Genomic DNA, 16,327 nt, shown 5'->3' on the forward strand with positions numbered 1-16,327 from the left:
AAGCCTATCAAATTTCACAGGTGAGAATAAATAGGATTCAGGGGAGCAAAATTATACCCAAACTGACATAAGGGAAAGACTCAGGACTCTATTTCCACTGATCTGCACTCCTGCTTTTTATGAACAAAGCAGACGTTATTCCCCACCGCAGTATGGATGTTAAATTAGTGAATACTTTCCAGGGGTGGTGCTTCATTATTGTTTTCTCTACTCTATGCAATTTAATTCACTGTTAGAATAAGATGTTATTCAGAGTTCAGAACATAATGTTTTATGAACAAATGACTGTGATTTTGGAAATGATTTCAGCTTACCTAATCCTTATGCCAATTCTCTAGTTGCTTTGCTTCACCTACAATCATCATTCAACTTGAAAATGAAGACCTGAAGTCACTTTCTGGCTCTTACCTTTATTGTTCTATTCTGATCAACTCAATAAATATTTATTGAGGGTTCACGGTGATTTATGTAAAGGTCCCAAGGATAATGGCACATGAGCCTCGAGAAGTTACAAGTTATTCAACCTCTCTGAATGTCTATCTCTTCATCAATAATGATTATAGTTACTTCTCCGGTAGGCATGAATTCACTTGGAAATGTGAAACTATAAAGTATAAAAGGTGGTAAAATCTAAAGCATTAACTTTTTAATTTCACATAAGCTTATTTAATTTTTTACTTTTTGAGAGAGAGAGGGTGCAAGTGAATGAGGGGCAGAGACAGAGGGAGACAGAAAGAGAGAATCCCATGAGGGGCAAGACAGAGATGAGAGAGAGAGAGAGAGAGAGAGAAGCAGGCTCACCCAACATGGGGCTTGAGCTCACCCAATGTGGGCTTGGAGGTCAGGAACCATGAGATCATGACCTGATCCAAAGTCAGATGCTTAACTGACTGAGCCATCAAGGTGCCCCTCACATAAGCTTATTTAACAAATCACTTTGGTCCTCAAGATATTTCATAAATAACAAAATTTATACAGTAGTAGTTAACCATGTGACCTCTGATGTTCTTAGGAAATCTGAAACGTATGTTTCCTGCTTTGAAAACAACCTATTGCTATCCTTTCCCTTGTCATTCTCTGGCACTCATGAGGCTACCCACTCCCAGCAAAATTCCAAGGACATTCTTAAATTGTGTTTCAAATTATGTAGTGTACTTCGTAACAAAGTTTTGAAAATAGATTTTTTTTTCATTTTCTCTTATGATTATGTAGGTGGTAACTCAATACTTTAACCCCAGAGTTTAATTGTATTAGGTTTATAATTAACCTCAATTTTATATATGATATAACCACTTCTGGTGCAATATATTTTTTTTTTTAAGCGAGCAAACGTTTGATTGAATGAAGTCAAATTTTGACTCAGCTGAGGTCATTCACCCCCTCCTGCCAATAGATTTTGCAATTCTAAAGAAATGCCAACTGTTTGTTTTTCATTCTCATGGACCCTCACATTCTCTAACCCCCATTCTGAGTAATATTCTCATGTGTTTTAACTTTTATCTTCATGTTACACTTCCTTTTATTGTTCTTTATTTTTATCACTGGACTCCAAAGTCCTGGCTATCTGTGATGTGTGGTACAGAAAACAACAGATATCAGCTCCCTGGTTCCTTACCTCCCTGAGAAGGGACACTGACAGGTTGGACAGGTGAGTTTGAGCAGAGAGGAACTAGTCCTCAGTCCCTGGTGGACACTACCCTTGCTAGAACTCCTTTCCTCCCTCTAGCCTACATGAAGGAATAAAACATTTACTCAAATGCTAAGCTAAATAACTCAAACTACCTTCTATAAAACAGTTCTTTCTTCAGGATATTTAATAACTAGCATCATCCTAAAGGCCCTCTTATAGGGAAAAAGGAAGTTGACCTAAGAATAACTATTCTTAGTTAAATAAAGTTAAGTAAAATCCTTTGTTTCCCTTCAATGTTCTATTTCTCTGAATTCTTTAAACTTGGCCACTAGCTCAATTGTTGACCTTAGGCAAACTGCTTAACCTTTTAGGATACGGTTTTGTCATTTATAAATGAGACACCAGTCACGTGACTAACTCCTAGTGTTTCCTCTAGCAACCATTTTCCACCCTTGGAGGCAATTAAAAAAGCTCTTTCCTATTTAAATAGTGGAACCCCATTCTAGAATAAATAGTACTTTATTAAAACACCAACTAGGCTCCAGAGTCACAAACATTAGTGATACATAAGGCAAATTTGACTTACATTTTACTAAGGGATAATTAAGGATGACTAGACCAAATCAAATCAGATTTCATCTATTAAAAAACAAAATCTGTTAGGAATGAGGACAGGACAATTTCAAGGAGCTACCTGCAAAAACAAACAAACAAAAACAAACACAGATGAGTTTACATACGAGATGAAGTTTAACAGGAGTGAGTGTAATTTTCCTCTCTAAAATGGACTGGTATTGACCCCAATAACTTCAAATCAACCCATCTCTCCTACTTAGCTGTGCAAATGATTTATTTGACCTCACCGGCCTGAAAAGTGACCCTCTTGTTTCACCTGTTTAAGAGTGTCTGATCTGCCATGACCTCTGCCTGTGACCAATTCCAGCAGAATGGAACACTCATGTGGTATCCTTGATGAACACCCCCAATGGTGGCCTACAAGTGGCTCAGGGAATGCAATTGTATTAAGGTATTACAGTAATTTATTGGCAGTTTTGTGTGATAGCATATTTACTGAAATGAGGCCTGTCAAAAAGACCAGGTTATGGCAGGAGCACATGATTTCCCAACCAGCCATAAAATATAAATCGAATGCCTTTTCTGTCCACTGTCAGCCACCTCCACCCACTCCTTGTCCTCTGTCCTCAGACAAATTGAAGCACATGCCACAATTTGCAGAGGAAAAATCAAACTCAATTTCGTAGTACAATGAAGTGAGTTTTGGTCTTGTCATGTCCACTGACATATTGATTCCTAGAAGATTGAAAAGATCAGAATGTTCTAGGTTTTTGCTTTGTAAATAAAAACGTGTAGAAATGCAATGTGTAAATAGAGGCCAATAAAGTACATGTACCCCTTTAGGGAGATACAAGAACTCCAGGGGGCTAATGTTGGAAAACAGTTGCTGTTTAGTATAGAAGTCACGATTTAAGAGGTCAGATTTTCTCTCTTTAGAATTACAGTCTCAGAAGACAAATGGTCTCCTAATCCAGGTTCATTTAAAGTGCAGCTGATCACTTCACAGCTAAAAGGCATTTTTAACTAGTGAAGAAAAAACAACAACAACCCTATCTTGGCCCTTTGTAGAATTTGTGTCAGATCTATAATGCCATAAGCACAACACTCCATCAAACATTTTCTATTTAACCTGAAAGGGGATGAAGCCAAATCACTTATATGTCCACATCTGTGATTTGCAAAGTGCAGTGATGGTAGCCTTCCTGAAATGTGTAAAGACCGCACAGTTATTCACTGTGGAGCATTAAAAAAAATGGAACCACTTTATCACGAGGTGATGATGAAATTGTGAGAAATGCCATAAAATACTCTAGCCTAGTAAGCTAAATTTCTCACACGGCAGGTGGAAAGGAAAAATAAATGAAGGAATGAATCGGTGTTTTCAGGTAGGCAGAATTTCAGTCGTTATGACAACAAGATGACTTTCTAATTACCACTCACTATAAAAATACTGCAAAGGTCTCCCCAACTCCGTGGAGATGGTTACTCATAGTATGTGCTGCTGTATCCTTCACATCCTGCAACCACAACTCTGTGTGCCTTACTGGAAGTCAAACTGAGGCACAGATCAATCATGCTGCCCTTTAGAAAACACACACAGGAATATGAGTAGGGAATGAGTTTCTTCCTTGATCCTAATTTCAATGGTTTCAAAGCAGAAGGAGCTTCTCATTTGGTGTGATCTTTAAAAATTATGGCAATGCCTCACATTACCATATTCTGAAGTAATTACTCGCAGTGAGTAAAGATAAATTCATTAAAATTACGCAGTCCTTTATTGTGAAATCCAGAGTAAAATTATTTCAGGTATTTTTTTTTAAGCCGACAAGAGAATGACTTTACTTCATCAATCAGTTTGACTAAAGTAATGATTTTCTTAGAATTAAAATTTGTTGAAAGCTCTAAGTATTTCATCTTTTAGGCTAAGAAGCATGTAGTTAATGTCACAGCTAATACATTTGTCAGTCTGCTAATTTTCTTTTTCTATTAGAATAAGTAAACATCAGCCCTTTCTTAAAAGCATACTATTTACCATGTGTCAGGAGCAATGCAGGAAGAACTTATTTGAAAATCATGAGGTAAGACATTATGAAATGAACAGGAATCACAGGGAGACAATGAAGGAGAAACATGAAAAGGAAAGGCATTTAATAATTCCAAAGTGATGGCAGGATATGCCTCAAGGTGAGGGGGCGGGGAGGGTGACATTTAAAGGAGAACCATGAAAATATACAATCAACCAAAAACTCCAAGATATCGGAAAATATGAAAGAAGAGATGGTTTTTAAGAAATCATTTTAATAAAAACAAGAAGAATGGTTTAAGAAAAAAGAAGGCTCTTAAGTGTACAATGGAAATAAAAGAAAACGAGTTCTTGCCCGCATGGCATTAGATCAGAGAATGTTTCTTCAGAAATGCTTATTATTTGAGAGAAGAGGTGTAGAGAAAGCAGAAAGGACTCTATTTCCCATCTTTTAAAGACACAATACACTTATTTATCCTACATTGTGTCAGACTTTGTTTAAGGTCGCTTGGGTAATATTGTAACTGGAAGAAAACAATAAAGAGTAAATAACAATGCCATTGCTTTATTCTGTCTGTTGTCAGATGTTCTTTCTAAGATTAGGGTTCTTTGTTACCATATCTCTGGAGCATGGGTTGATTTCCAAACATTGTATTCCAAGACAAATATTTCTGCCACAGTAAATTTTCATGTGAAATAGACTTCAGAATTTTATTTTCGCCTTCTTTTCAATGTGAATCTTTACTTAATTGATCTTTACTTCCAACTAGAGAGAATAGTTAACAGTATAAAGTGCTTTGGCACATTAGTTTTTTGTGTTATAAAACTGGTGTTCTTTTGCATAAAACAGTTAAACCTCTTATGTTTCCTCATTAAAATGTGAGTGAAGAAGGCTTGTGAGGAATTGGTATTCCTCAACTCAAAATTATTTCAGATTTTTTTTTTTTTTTTCTGTTTAGCAGTTTTGGCCTGATTTGATGTAGTAAGTTTTTTTTTTTATTTTTAAATTTTTTTTTCAATGTTTATTTATTTTTGGGACAGAGAGAGACAGAGCATGAACGGGGGAGGGGCAGAGAGAGAGGGAGACACAGAGTCGGAAACAGGCTCCAGGCTCTGAGCCATCAGCCCAGAGCCCGACGCGGGGCTCGAACTCACGGACCGCGAGATCGTGACCTGGCTGAAGTCGGACGCTCAACCGACTGCGCCACCCAGGCGCCCCGATGTAATAAGTTTTTAAAAAAAAATTTACCTTTGCTGTTGTCATTAAATAAGTTAGACACAAGCTAAGACGTACAAATGAGTTCCTAAAATTTCAGAACTCATGCTTTCTGTAGTCAGAAAAAAAAAAAACTGAATGGGAGAAGATTCATCACTCAGTAGTTGTGCACACTTAACTATGCTACTTAAATTATCTGTGTCACAATTTCTGTATCCATGAAATGGGGTTAAGAAAGTAGCTACCTCACAAAGTTTTTCTGAGGATCAAATGTACTGTTACAAGTCTTCAGAAGCATGGCAGCCATATAGCACATGTTCACTAAAGAGTTAGTTATTGTTAATAGTTGCAGTTTACCTGCTATCTATCCTGAATACCAGTCATTCCAAGGTCTATTCTCTTGGTTGGTATTGCAGTGGGGAAGAGTGCAATCAGAAATCACCAGTCAGTGTGCTCTTGATGCAGGAATTTCATTAAATGAATTTGCTTCCTTTATACTTGTCCTTGTCTCAATTAGCTAAGACCTCGTAGTTTCAGGGCACTATAAAGTAGCAGACTCTCCCCATAATGTGCATGGAGTGCATAGATGTGGGGGATGGGAGAGGGGATTGGGCAATACAGATCTGCTTTAAATCCTGGTGTGGGCTTCTTTTGGATTTGAAGATCTGTTTCCTGTGAAATGAAGTCATGACCTCCATTGAGCCTATGTGTCAGAGAAGACCTCATCCATACATCCCAAGGGATGGAATCCTTCCTGTGCTCCAACCCACCTCCCAGGGTCTGGTAGCAGAGCATCCACACCATATATCACAGGGAAGGAAGAACACCAGAGGGCATGAACACAAATCAATTTATATGGTACCAGGAACACAATATGTTCTTAATACTAAGATAACAGTCATAATCACAATAGTATTTTTTCTAGTTTTGCAGTCATCATGAGGCTTATAAACTAATGTAGTGACTACAACTACTGTAGGTATGGATCTGAGTGACAGAAACTTAAACATACTTGCCAAATAGCAGGTTGACCAATCCAACTGTGTCTATTAAGGGGGCCGCCTCTAATTACTTGGAACCATTGAACTTTATTCTCTTATGCTTGATATATTGGGCCTGTTAAGAATTATTCCAATAGTTCAAATACTTTTAAGCACTACATAGTTCTTTATCTTTATGTATCTACTTATCTATTTATTGGCCTATCTTTCATCCTGTCTGTTGATCTTCTTTCTTCTCCTTCTCCTCCTCTTCCTCCTTCCTCTTCTTCTTTCCCTCTCTGCCATCCCTTATCCCCCTTAATCCCTAACAGAAACAAAAAGGAGCTCTGGATTAGCACCACTGGATGCCAGATGAAGTGATAAACTGAATACTGCATTGGGAATTGGGGACTCTGGTTATCATCTATGCCGATTGATTTTATTAGAAAGGCATTCTTTAAGGTTGGTGTTCCCTAATTCCAGTGTTGGGTGTGTGGGTGTGTGTCCCCCCACCAACACTAACCAATTCTTAGGCACCAGTAGAGTATCTAAGAATTCAACTCAGTTCTGACATGATCTATCCAGAAACAGTATCAGATTTCACAGGTTAAGAATTCAACCAGACAGGACTGCCTCCCACTCCTGACTTCAGATGCCAGTCACAAGCTCCAGGCTGCTATCTGTGCTTCTGAGCTACAGGCTACAGGTGGTTCCAACGACCTCCTCTTTAGGTGTGATTAATTTTCTAGAGTGGCTCACAGAATTCAGGCAAACACGTTTGCCAGTGTATTAAAGGATATGATAAAGCCAGATGAAGAGATACATAGAGCGAAGAATGGAGAAAGGGCACGGAAGTTCTATGCCCTCTCCAGTCACATCATTCTCCCCAAATCTCCACATGTAAACTAACACAGAAGCTCTCTAAACCTTGCCCTCTTAGGTTTTTATTCAGGTTTCATTGCACAGTCATGATTGACGAAGTCATTGGTCATTGGTAGATTCCACCTCAACCCCTCTCTCCTCCCAGGAGGTTGGGAGTGGGACTGAAGTTCCAACCCTGTAATTATGTGGTTGGTCCTCCTGGCAACCAGCCCCCACCCTTGGGGGGGGTACCCAAAAGTCATGTTCACACAAAAAAAGTCATGTTCATCAACATAATAAAAGACACCTTTACCCCCTTATCACTAAGGAAATTCTAAGGGTTTGGGGAGCTATGAGCTCCAGAGTGCCCAGAAACTGTGGAGGAAGACCTAATATATATGAGAAATATATTTTGGTCATCTGAATGACCACATATGTATTTCTCATAAAGCACAATACCATAGGCACCACAGAGATTCTATTTGCTATATAAGTTTTTGGGTTTTTTTATTCGTAAAATTAAGAAGTTGGACTCTATCCTGGTTCTGATACTCCTTTCCGGCCCTGGAACAGTGACATAAGAACTTCCAGAAGATGACTGCTGAAAGGCACAAAGCAGAATAATGGGATTACATGCCTATCTCTAAAAAAGTGGCTTTTCAGACCTTTGTACTTTTACCTCTAGTCTTGGAGTCTAGCCTTAAATTCTAGGATCCACGTGGCAGACTAATGAACCAGAAAATTGTCCAGCAGGGTTCAGGATCAATGAACAACTTTTCAAAGGAATGAAGGGCACCTACAACCATCCAGTTGCTTGCCAAGGCAGGTACTTAAGAGCTGTTCCATAAACATCAGTAACAGACAGGAGCATACTGGGCATGCAATCAGTGGTGAACAGATATATTGCACCCGGCCTTCTCAGGAACCCTCATGCACTTAAGTAGAGGCACCAAGGATAACAACTACTTAAATATGAACAAATGAGCATTTTACCTGGCTGAGACAACAGTGGTGTGTAAGGGACTTTCGGTTCTATTGCACTCATTGGTGGAGGTAGCAAAGGGTTAGCAAAGCTGCGGAGTGGGTGAGTTGGTCGAACACAGGCTGTCGGGATGGTTCTGCTTGGTGCCTCCTCACTGCTGGGATGCTCAGGCTGTGCTGGGGGCAACATGGGTGGCTGCTGGGTGGTTGGTCCTTCACTCACTGCTGCAATGGAGACAAGAAAAGCCATTCATTATTCCAGGACAGAGCTTGCTTCCCCTAAGTCAGCTGACGGGCCTCTGAATCAATTCAGAGAAAGAAGTCAGGATCTGGACAATCTTTTCTTCTAGTTATGAACATTCTCATTCCTCTCCCTTCATACATTTCTGGGATATAGCAGCCCCGCCCCTTTAAACAGTGGCTATAGATCCAGCAGGACAGGGATCTATCTTGCAGGAAGAATAGTAAAATATACACAGCATTGACTCTATTGCCTGAACTGGCGGGGCCCTGTAATCATAAGTGATGAAGCAAGAAAAAAGAGTTATTTCTCCTTTCACAAGGAGCAATGCCAGTGAAATTCAATATCCCAAACCCAGCTACAGCTGCATTATTATCTGCCAGCCAATATGCCAATTTTTTCTGCGATTTAAACATGCCATGTCAACTGTCAAACAAATCAGAGTTACCAGGTGTTCAAGGCATTGCTAATAAAATGATACAAATAATAGCCACTATCATTGTCTTCCAAAACAAAAAAGAAGCACATCCAGCTAAAAAGTTATATGAGAGATGACTTTGCTGGAACAAGTTGCCTGAATGCAGGATTGTAATTTTTCCTCTTTGGCAGCAAACCTCGCAATTTTCAGTCAGATTACTATAGTTGAAGACGTTTCACATAGTCATTTGCGACTGCCGTTGGGTATTTGGACACTTTTATATACAGAGACACACCTTTTCTCCAGAGACCACAGTTGAGTCAGACTAACATATTGGCAAGACAGTTTCTTATGCTAGGGACACTGTGACTTGACTTTATCATTCATGTTCAAAATCACCAGGTCCAGGTGAAACTGTAAATGAAAAGAGCTGGATAGGAGGTATAAGGTTGATGAAATAAGAGTATTTCTGATGACTTTTTTTTTTTAAAGAAAGTTCTATTGGGTAAGTGGGAAAAATGCAATGATAGGAGATAATATCTCACTTTGAAAGAGAATTTTTAACCAGGAAATATTTCAAGATAATTAGTTTGTGAGATAATTTTGAGACAACTCTCTGGGAGGCTCAGTGAGGTCAGCAAAGGGCAGAGGAGCTAGAAAGAAAACTTGATAATCCTGAAGGGAGTAGAGATTAAAGATGCCAAAGATCAAGACATTATATTAAAGATATGCAGAAGTGAAATGTGCCTTCAGAGGGTATTTGATATTAAAACTCATTTTTCTATATTCAGAAAGGTTAGAGGTCTTCTGGGTCACTGAGAAGCCTCCAGGCTTACCCCATTCAAAGATGAAGGCAGGGAGACATAGGGTTGGATGAGGACAGGATGTAGCCATAAAGCAACCAGAGCTAGTAAACAGGAAAAGTTGACAAAAGATTTCTTCGAAGAAAATGTAATCAAGACAGCAAACTGGAGAGAACTCTGGGGGTAAGAGGAGTTTGAGGAGAAGTGCTTCCTCTTTAGGCTAGGAAGTCCTATCATGGAGAGGAGGGGTGCATACATGCAAAATATCAAGATTAAAAGGTGGGGCTCAAAGGAAAACATTAAGGCAAATCCTTGGTGATGTGGATTCTCACAAAAGGGCAGAAGGGATGGAGACTTCAGGCAGGTGTTTATTAGGAGCTAAATTATTTGTAGGAACATAAAGGAGAAAAGGGCACCTGCCTGGTTTGGTCAGTAGAGTATGTGACTCTTGATCTCAGGATTGTGAGTTTGAGTCCTATATTGGATATAGAGATTACTTAAAATCTTAAAAAATATATATAAAGGACAGAGAAACAGGTGTTCTTGTATTCAAATTACACGGTCTTGATTGAATACAAGAACACCTGTTTCTCTTTCCTTCCTATTCTTAGGAACCCCTGGCTGGCTCAGTTGGAAGAGTATGTGACTCAATCTCAGGGTCCTGAGTTTGAGTCCCACGTTGCGCAAAGAGATTATAAACAAACAAATAAACAAACAAAGAAATGAAAACTTTAAAAACTATGTAATTAGATGGTTGACAGTATAGTTTTAGAGATAAAGAAAATTATGCTTGTTTTACTCTGGACTCATATTTAATCTAAAGGAGAAAATGACCAATGGTCAATATCTGAATAAAAATACAGTATCTCTTAGCTTTAGATCAGAGAGAAGCAGCCGTAGGAGCCCAGACCTGGGTCCATCTTCATCACCAATGGGCTAGTTTTTATTACAGGTCCATATCTTCCAGGGAAAGAAATTTCATAATTTTCCTTAGAAATCTGCCTTAAGTAATTCCATTGAAGATGGACTGTAATAAATCCATATATTTTAAAAACTGCTTTAACCATTAGAGAAATAATAATATATTGTGTGATATGCTTCTTTATTCCATCCTTCATATTTTCCTGTTCTATTGCTTCTACATTTTTGAAATAAAAAAGATCTGTGTTAAAATATTATTGTGACATTAAGTTTAATAAAATTTGCATGCACTTTTTTAGTCTTCTAAAATTTAGTTTCTCAAAATCCTCAGGCTTCACAGGAATTTTGATGACATCACCGAATGTTCTGTGGCCACTCCCATTCCTATTCTCTTTAGTGCCATTGCTCATTGGCATCTCTAAAATTACAGATTCTCCACATGCCCCATCCTCCATCCCAGGTCTTCAGGTGGCCACCATGATTTGCACTGGGAAGATATCTGAGGGAAGTAGTGGGAGCTCCACACAGATAGAGAAGATCTTGGGGAAATCAATCTCCAGCACCAACCATTATGAAAAGGAAAGTGCCTAATCTAGTGCTAGGTGGAAATGGGAGATGAAATGCATCACTAATCCACAAGGGACTATTTCTGTTTTGTTCAAAAATGACAAGTTTGCTTAATACCTAGTACAATGGGCAAGGTACAGATTCTCCATAGACAATTCATAATTATTTTATGTGGAGCAAAAGAAATGCTTTCAGAACTGGTTGACGTTTGAGGCAGTCCAAACTCTTGATGCAATAGCAATGGCTCCATAGGAGAAAAGCCCTCATGTCAGATGAACCCATTTGGCCAGTTCAGGCGCCTGCTTCAAGACACCTGTGTGAAACAAACTGGCTCAGTGATATGATATGTAGATGTGCGAAGAGCTCTGAAAGCAAAGAAAACCTCTCTTTTCCCAGGAAAGTATAGCCACCTTGCAATTCAGAAAGTAAAGTGAGAATCAAATATATGCTGGCAAGGCACTGGTTTTCAAATGATGAAGTAGTGGGAATGCATTGTACAAATAGCATACAATTACACAGTAGAGTCAAGTTTCAAGGCACTTTATAATAATTAATGTCAACACAGAAATAATTGCTACAGAGTATCTGGCAAAAATATTGCGAAAATGGAAATGAGGATTTTTCTTCTATCTAAAATTGCAATATTTGAAAGAAATGTAGCACACCAATAACTCTACACAAAGACTTTGAGACACGAATGCTTAAGGAACCCAATTCCCTCATTAATCTCAGAGCAACATCATGCAAAATTCCTGAGTAACCCCAGTTCCTTCCTCACAGGGTGGATTCTTGCAAAGACCCTAGAGAAAAAGTCATTAGCTCCAATGTGTCTGTGATTTTATCTAGGTCAAGTCCCATTATATGATTTCCAATTTGGGGGAGAGCTGCCACAGAAAAATAACATGGGTGAAGGTGACCAGCCTTCTCATTAACAATGACAATACACAAACTAAAGGGAATGGTAAAAAAAAAAATCATCTAATCTCTAGTATCTACCTGTTTCAAAGATGAGAAAATAGTGGCACCGATTTTATAGTGACTTGCAGAAATGGGGCCTCAAGACTATCTACTGGTTGAAGTTTTCAAAATATAGCACTGTTTCTTCTTTCCCAGGGACGGTTTGCCTATTGAAGCTAAGAACAGGACTACAATTTATTAGTAGGAAGAGGAGATATTTGTCTGTCACAACTATATATAAATCTTTATCAGTGGATCACCAAATGTGTGTAATGCAAATGCACTATATCCTGTATTTTTCTTTTCCTTGTGGTAGGAGAGAAATTCAGCTTTATTTTTGAGTTCAGAAAGCAGCGGATCTTTGAGGGCAGAGTTTTAGTGATTCATTTCCTGTGCAACTCGAAGGTCTTTCAGAAAACTTTGGAGGAAGGAGAGTCTCCACATTTGGCACAGATTTTTCTTTTCCTATGTGTGACTTGTTGTTTCTCAAGGTGACTAATAAGACATCTCCAGCCAGAGTCATGAAATGTTTTCTGCTTGAGAAAGAACACGGGTGTTTAATGTTCTCCAAGGCATTTAGAAGCCAATACTGAATGGCTGGAAGTTAACTGGTTCTGACAGTGATTTAGAGAATATTTAGTTTCCTAGAAAAGAGGGTGCTTATTTTTTTTTCTTTTCTAAGTAATCACTTGGAAACACAGATCTGTTCCTATTCCTTTTGCACTGCACATTCCTTTTGCTCAAAAACCACTTGATGTATGACTGAATGTATATTTTAAAAACCTGTAAAATCTTGGCCAGGAGTGGTATGTCCATGCCTTTTGATTTTAGATCAAGTTCAAAAATTACTATGCTAAGCACTCTGTTAGGAATCCTTTTTTTTATATAACTTAATATAATAGTTATATATTTTATATTTATATTATATATTATAGTTATCTAATCACCCTTATTTAATAATCCTTACTTTAAAACAAATTAATAAAATTTTAAAAATTATTGAAGAGACTAAATGTTTCTTTATTTCATTCATTTATTTACTCATTCATTCATTCATTCATTCCTTTATATCTAGTAGACTTTATTTTGTAAAAGCATTTTTGGTTCACAGCAAAACTGAGTAAAAGGTACAGCGATTTCCAATATGCCCTCTGCTCCCACATATACAGCCTGCTCCACTATCAAAGTCCTGCACCAGAGTGGTACATGAGACTGTAACCACAGATATAAACCAATCTGTAGTCCCTAAGCACAAATAAAAACACATTTTGTCGTAGTTCACTTAATGTTCTCTGGATTGGCATGCATCACTCCAATCTCTGCCTCTGTTGTCACATAGCCATCTTCTCCCTGTGTGTCTGAGTCCCTTCTCTTGTAAGGATACAAGCCATATTAGATTAGGACTCACCCTAATTCAGCATGACCTCACCTTAACTTGATAACATCTGAAAAGATCCCATTTCTAAATAACATCTCATTCACAGTATTGGAGGTTAGAACTGCAACATATCTTTTTGGGAGACACAATTCTATTCATAAAAGTCTGCCCTCTGGCCCCCAAATATTCATGCCCTTAGAGGTCTGGGTCTATACAATCTCTTCAGGCAGACGGAAGACAGCCACGTGAGGGAGGCAGATATTGGAGTTACAGAAGCCAAGGGACACCTGGGACTACCAGAAACTGGAAGAGGCAAAGATGGATCCACCCCTAGAGACTTGGGAGGGAACATAACCTTGACAACATCTTGATTTTGGAATTCTAGCTCCAGAACTATCAGAGAATAAATTTCTATCATTTTAAGCCACCTGGTTTATGGTCCCTTATCAAGGCAGCCTAAGAAATGAATGCACACACTGTGGAATGATCTGAAACATAGACTCTACAATGAGAAATGGTGACACACCCAAGTCCTCCTGGTGAATAGTAATCTGTGGTAGATTGTATTATTTGTTCACAATTCACCCTTCCCTCCCTTCCCCTGTGAATTCTCTAGTTCATGTTGGGTGGAATATATGTATCTCTATCCCATTGGTATTGCGTTTCTCCGTGTAACTTATTTTGGCTGGTGGGGAAAGAGGAGAAAATTATACTAGATTATTTACTATTTTTGCTTTCATTGACATTTAACTTTTGGAATAATTATCCCTGTGATTCAATGAGGCAGTTTTGCATGTTGCACCAAATCAAGAGAAAAAAGAAAGAATAAATGGGATGCTGAATTCTCAGAAAGAACTATGTCTTTAAAAGAGAAAAAGAAACTACAGGAACACATCATGAATCAAATAAAATAGTTAACTTCTTAAAAATAAATGAAGTGAACTTTGGCTTGTCTTGGTCTTGCTATGGTGGAGAGTTAAAGGTCATTTTACACATTCTTCTCATGCTTCATTTTAAAGTCAGAGAATGTAGATGAAATCAAAAGAAAACACTAGACAGTGATATGATGAGGGGAAAGCTAGATTAAAATTATAATCCCCTCTTTCTTTCTGGGGAGAGTACATTTCAGAAGCAGAAGCAGGGCCTTGTGGCTTCTGAATTATTTGACTGGAATTCTTTTCCTAGTTGTCCTGGGATTTGGAAATTTTTGCTTCCCATATCTTCCTCGTTTAATCCCCTTTGATATGGTTTGGGGAATTATTTTTCCTTGAGTTTTTGCACACAACTCTATTATGTAGACACGATGTGCAGTGAGAAAAGGGAAAATAAATCTAATTCTCTCTTGGCAGATTTTTGATGCCTTTTAATTCTAACCTTGCTACATCTAGACGATTTATGATTTCTTAGCGCTGTCCCTGTTGGGTTGGAAAAAATATAGCTTACCTCACAAATATATTTTATTTCTGTTACCATCTTATCTATTACAAAACATCCTATCTCACATGAGCTGCTGAGTCACCTGTTCCTAACTAAGGGAAGAAAGCCATAAAATCGATTTTAAACTGCTGTGCTTGAAGAAAAAAAGAAAAACAGTCAAATGGTATAGGAGAAACCACCAGGGTGTATCCAATAGATTGAGAATCTCTCTCCATACCTACTTTCCTTAAAACAAATGAAATACTATCCTTAGGATATAAAATCAATATACAAAAATCAGTTGCATTTCTATATGCTAACAATGAGCTATCAGAAAGAGAAATTAAGAAAACAATCTCATTTACAGTTGTATCAAAAAGAAAAAAAGCACTTAGGAATAAATTTAACCAAGCAGGTTACAGATCTGTACATTGAAAACTATAAGACATTGACAAAAGAAATTTCAGAAGACATAAATAAAAGGAAAGATAGTCATGGGTAGAAATGACTATGCTCATGAGTAGAAAGAACTAACATTGTTAAAAATTTCTGTACTACCCAAAGTGATCTCAGATTCAATGCAATTCTATCAAAATTCCAATGGCATTTTTCACAGAAATAGAACAAACAGTCCCAAAATGTGAATGGAACTACAAAAGATCCCAAAACAATATTGATAAGAAGAGCAAGCTAGAGGTATCACACTTTCTGATTTCAAACTACATTACAAGGATATGATAGTCAAACAGTATGGTACAGGCATAAAAACAGGCACACAGATTAATGGAACAGAATGAAGAGCCTGGAAATAAATCTGTGCATATATGGTCAATTAATTTATGCCAAAGAGGTAAGGATATATGGTGGGGCAATAGTCTTCAATAAATGCACTGAGAAAACTGAATTGCCGCATACAAAAGAATGAAACTGGATTTCTTATGCTGTACACAAAAATGAACTCAAATGTTTTAAACACTTGACCTTAAGACCTAAAACTGTAAAATTCCTAGAAGAAAACAAAGGGCGTGAGCTCCTTGACATTGATTTTGGCAATGACTTTTTGGATTTGACACCAAAAAGCAAAGGCAACAAAAGCAAAAATAAACTGATGAGATTGCATCAAATTAAAAAGCTTCTGTACAGCAAAGAAAACCATCAACAAAAGAAAAGTCAACCTATGGGATGGGAGAAAATATTTGCAAACCACATTTCTGATAAGGGGTTAATGTCTGAAATATATAACAAATTCATGCAATACTATAGCAAAAAATTAGATTAAAATGAGCAGAAGCACTGAATACACATTTTTCCAAAGAAGACATGTGAATGGTCAACAAATATGTGAAAATACACATATAT

At 37.8% G+C, this 16,327-nt stretch overlaps 1 protein-coding gene across 1 annotated transcript in view; it reads right to left on the minus strand.

Moving 5' to 3' along the window:
- The window catches only part of DCC (DCC netrin 1 receptor), a 753,976-nt gene that overhangs the window by 20,324 nt on the left and 717,325 nt on the right, over positions 1–16,327 (minus strand). The window contains exon 27 of the mRNA XM_047086216.1: positions 8,280–8,492. Coding sequence (XP_046942172.1) covers positions 8,280–8,492 — 213 coding nt within the window. The remainder of the gene's footprint in view (positions 1–8,279; positions 8,493–16,327) is intronic.

The sequence above is a fragment of the Lynx rufus genome, unplaced genomic scaffold (genome assembly GCF_022079265.1).
Source record: "Lynx rufus isolate CCGP_SWC_20201006 ecotype Redwood Valley unplaced genomic scaffold, mLynRuf1.p SCAF_20, whole genome shotgun sequence".
NCBI lineage: Eukaryota > Metazoa > Chordata > Mammalia > Carnivora > Felidae > Lynx > Lynx rufus.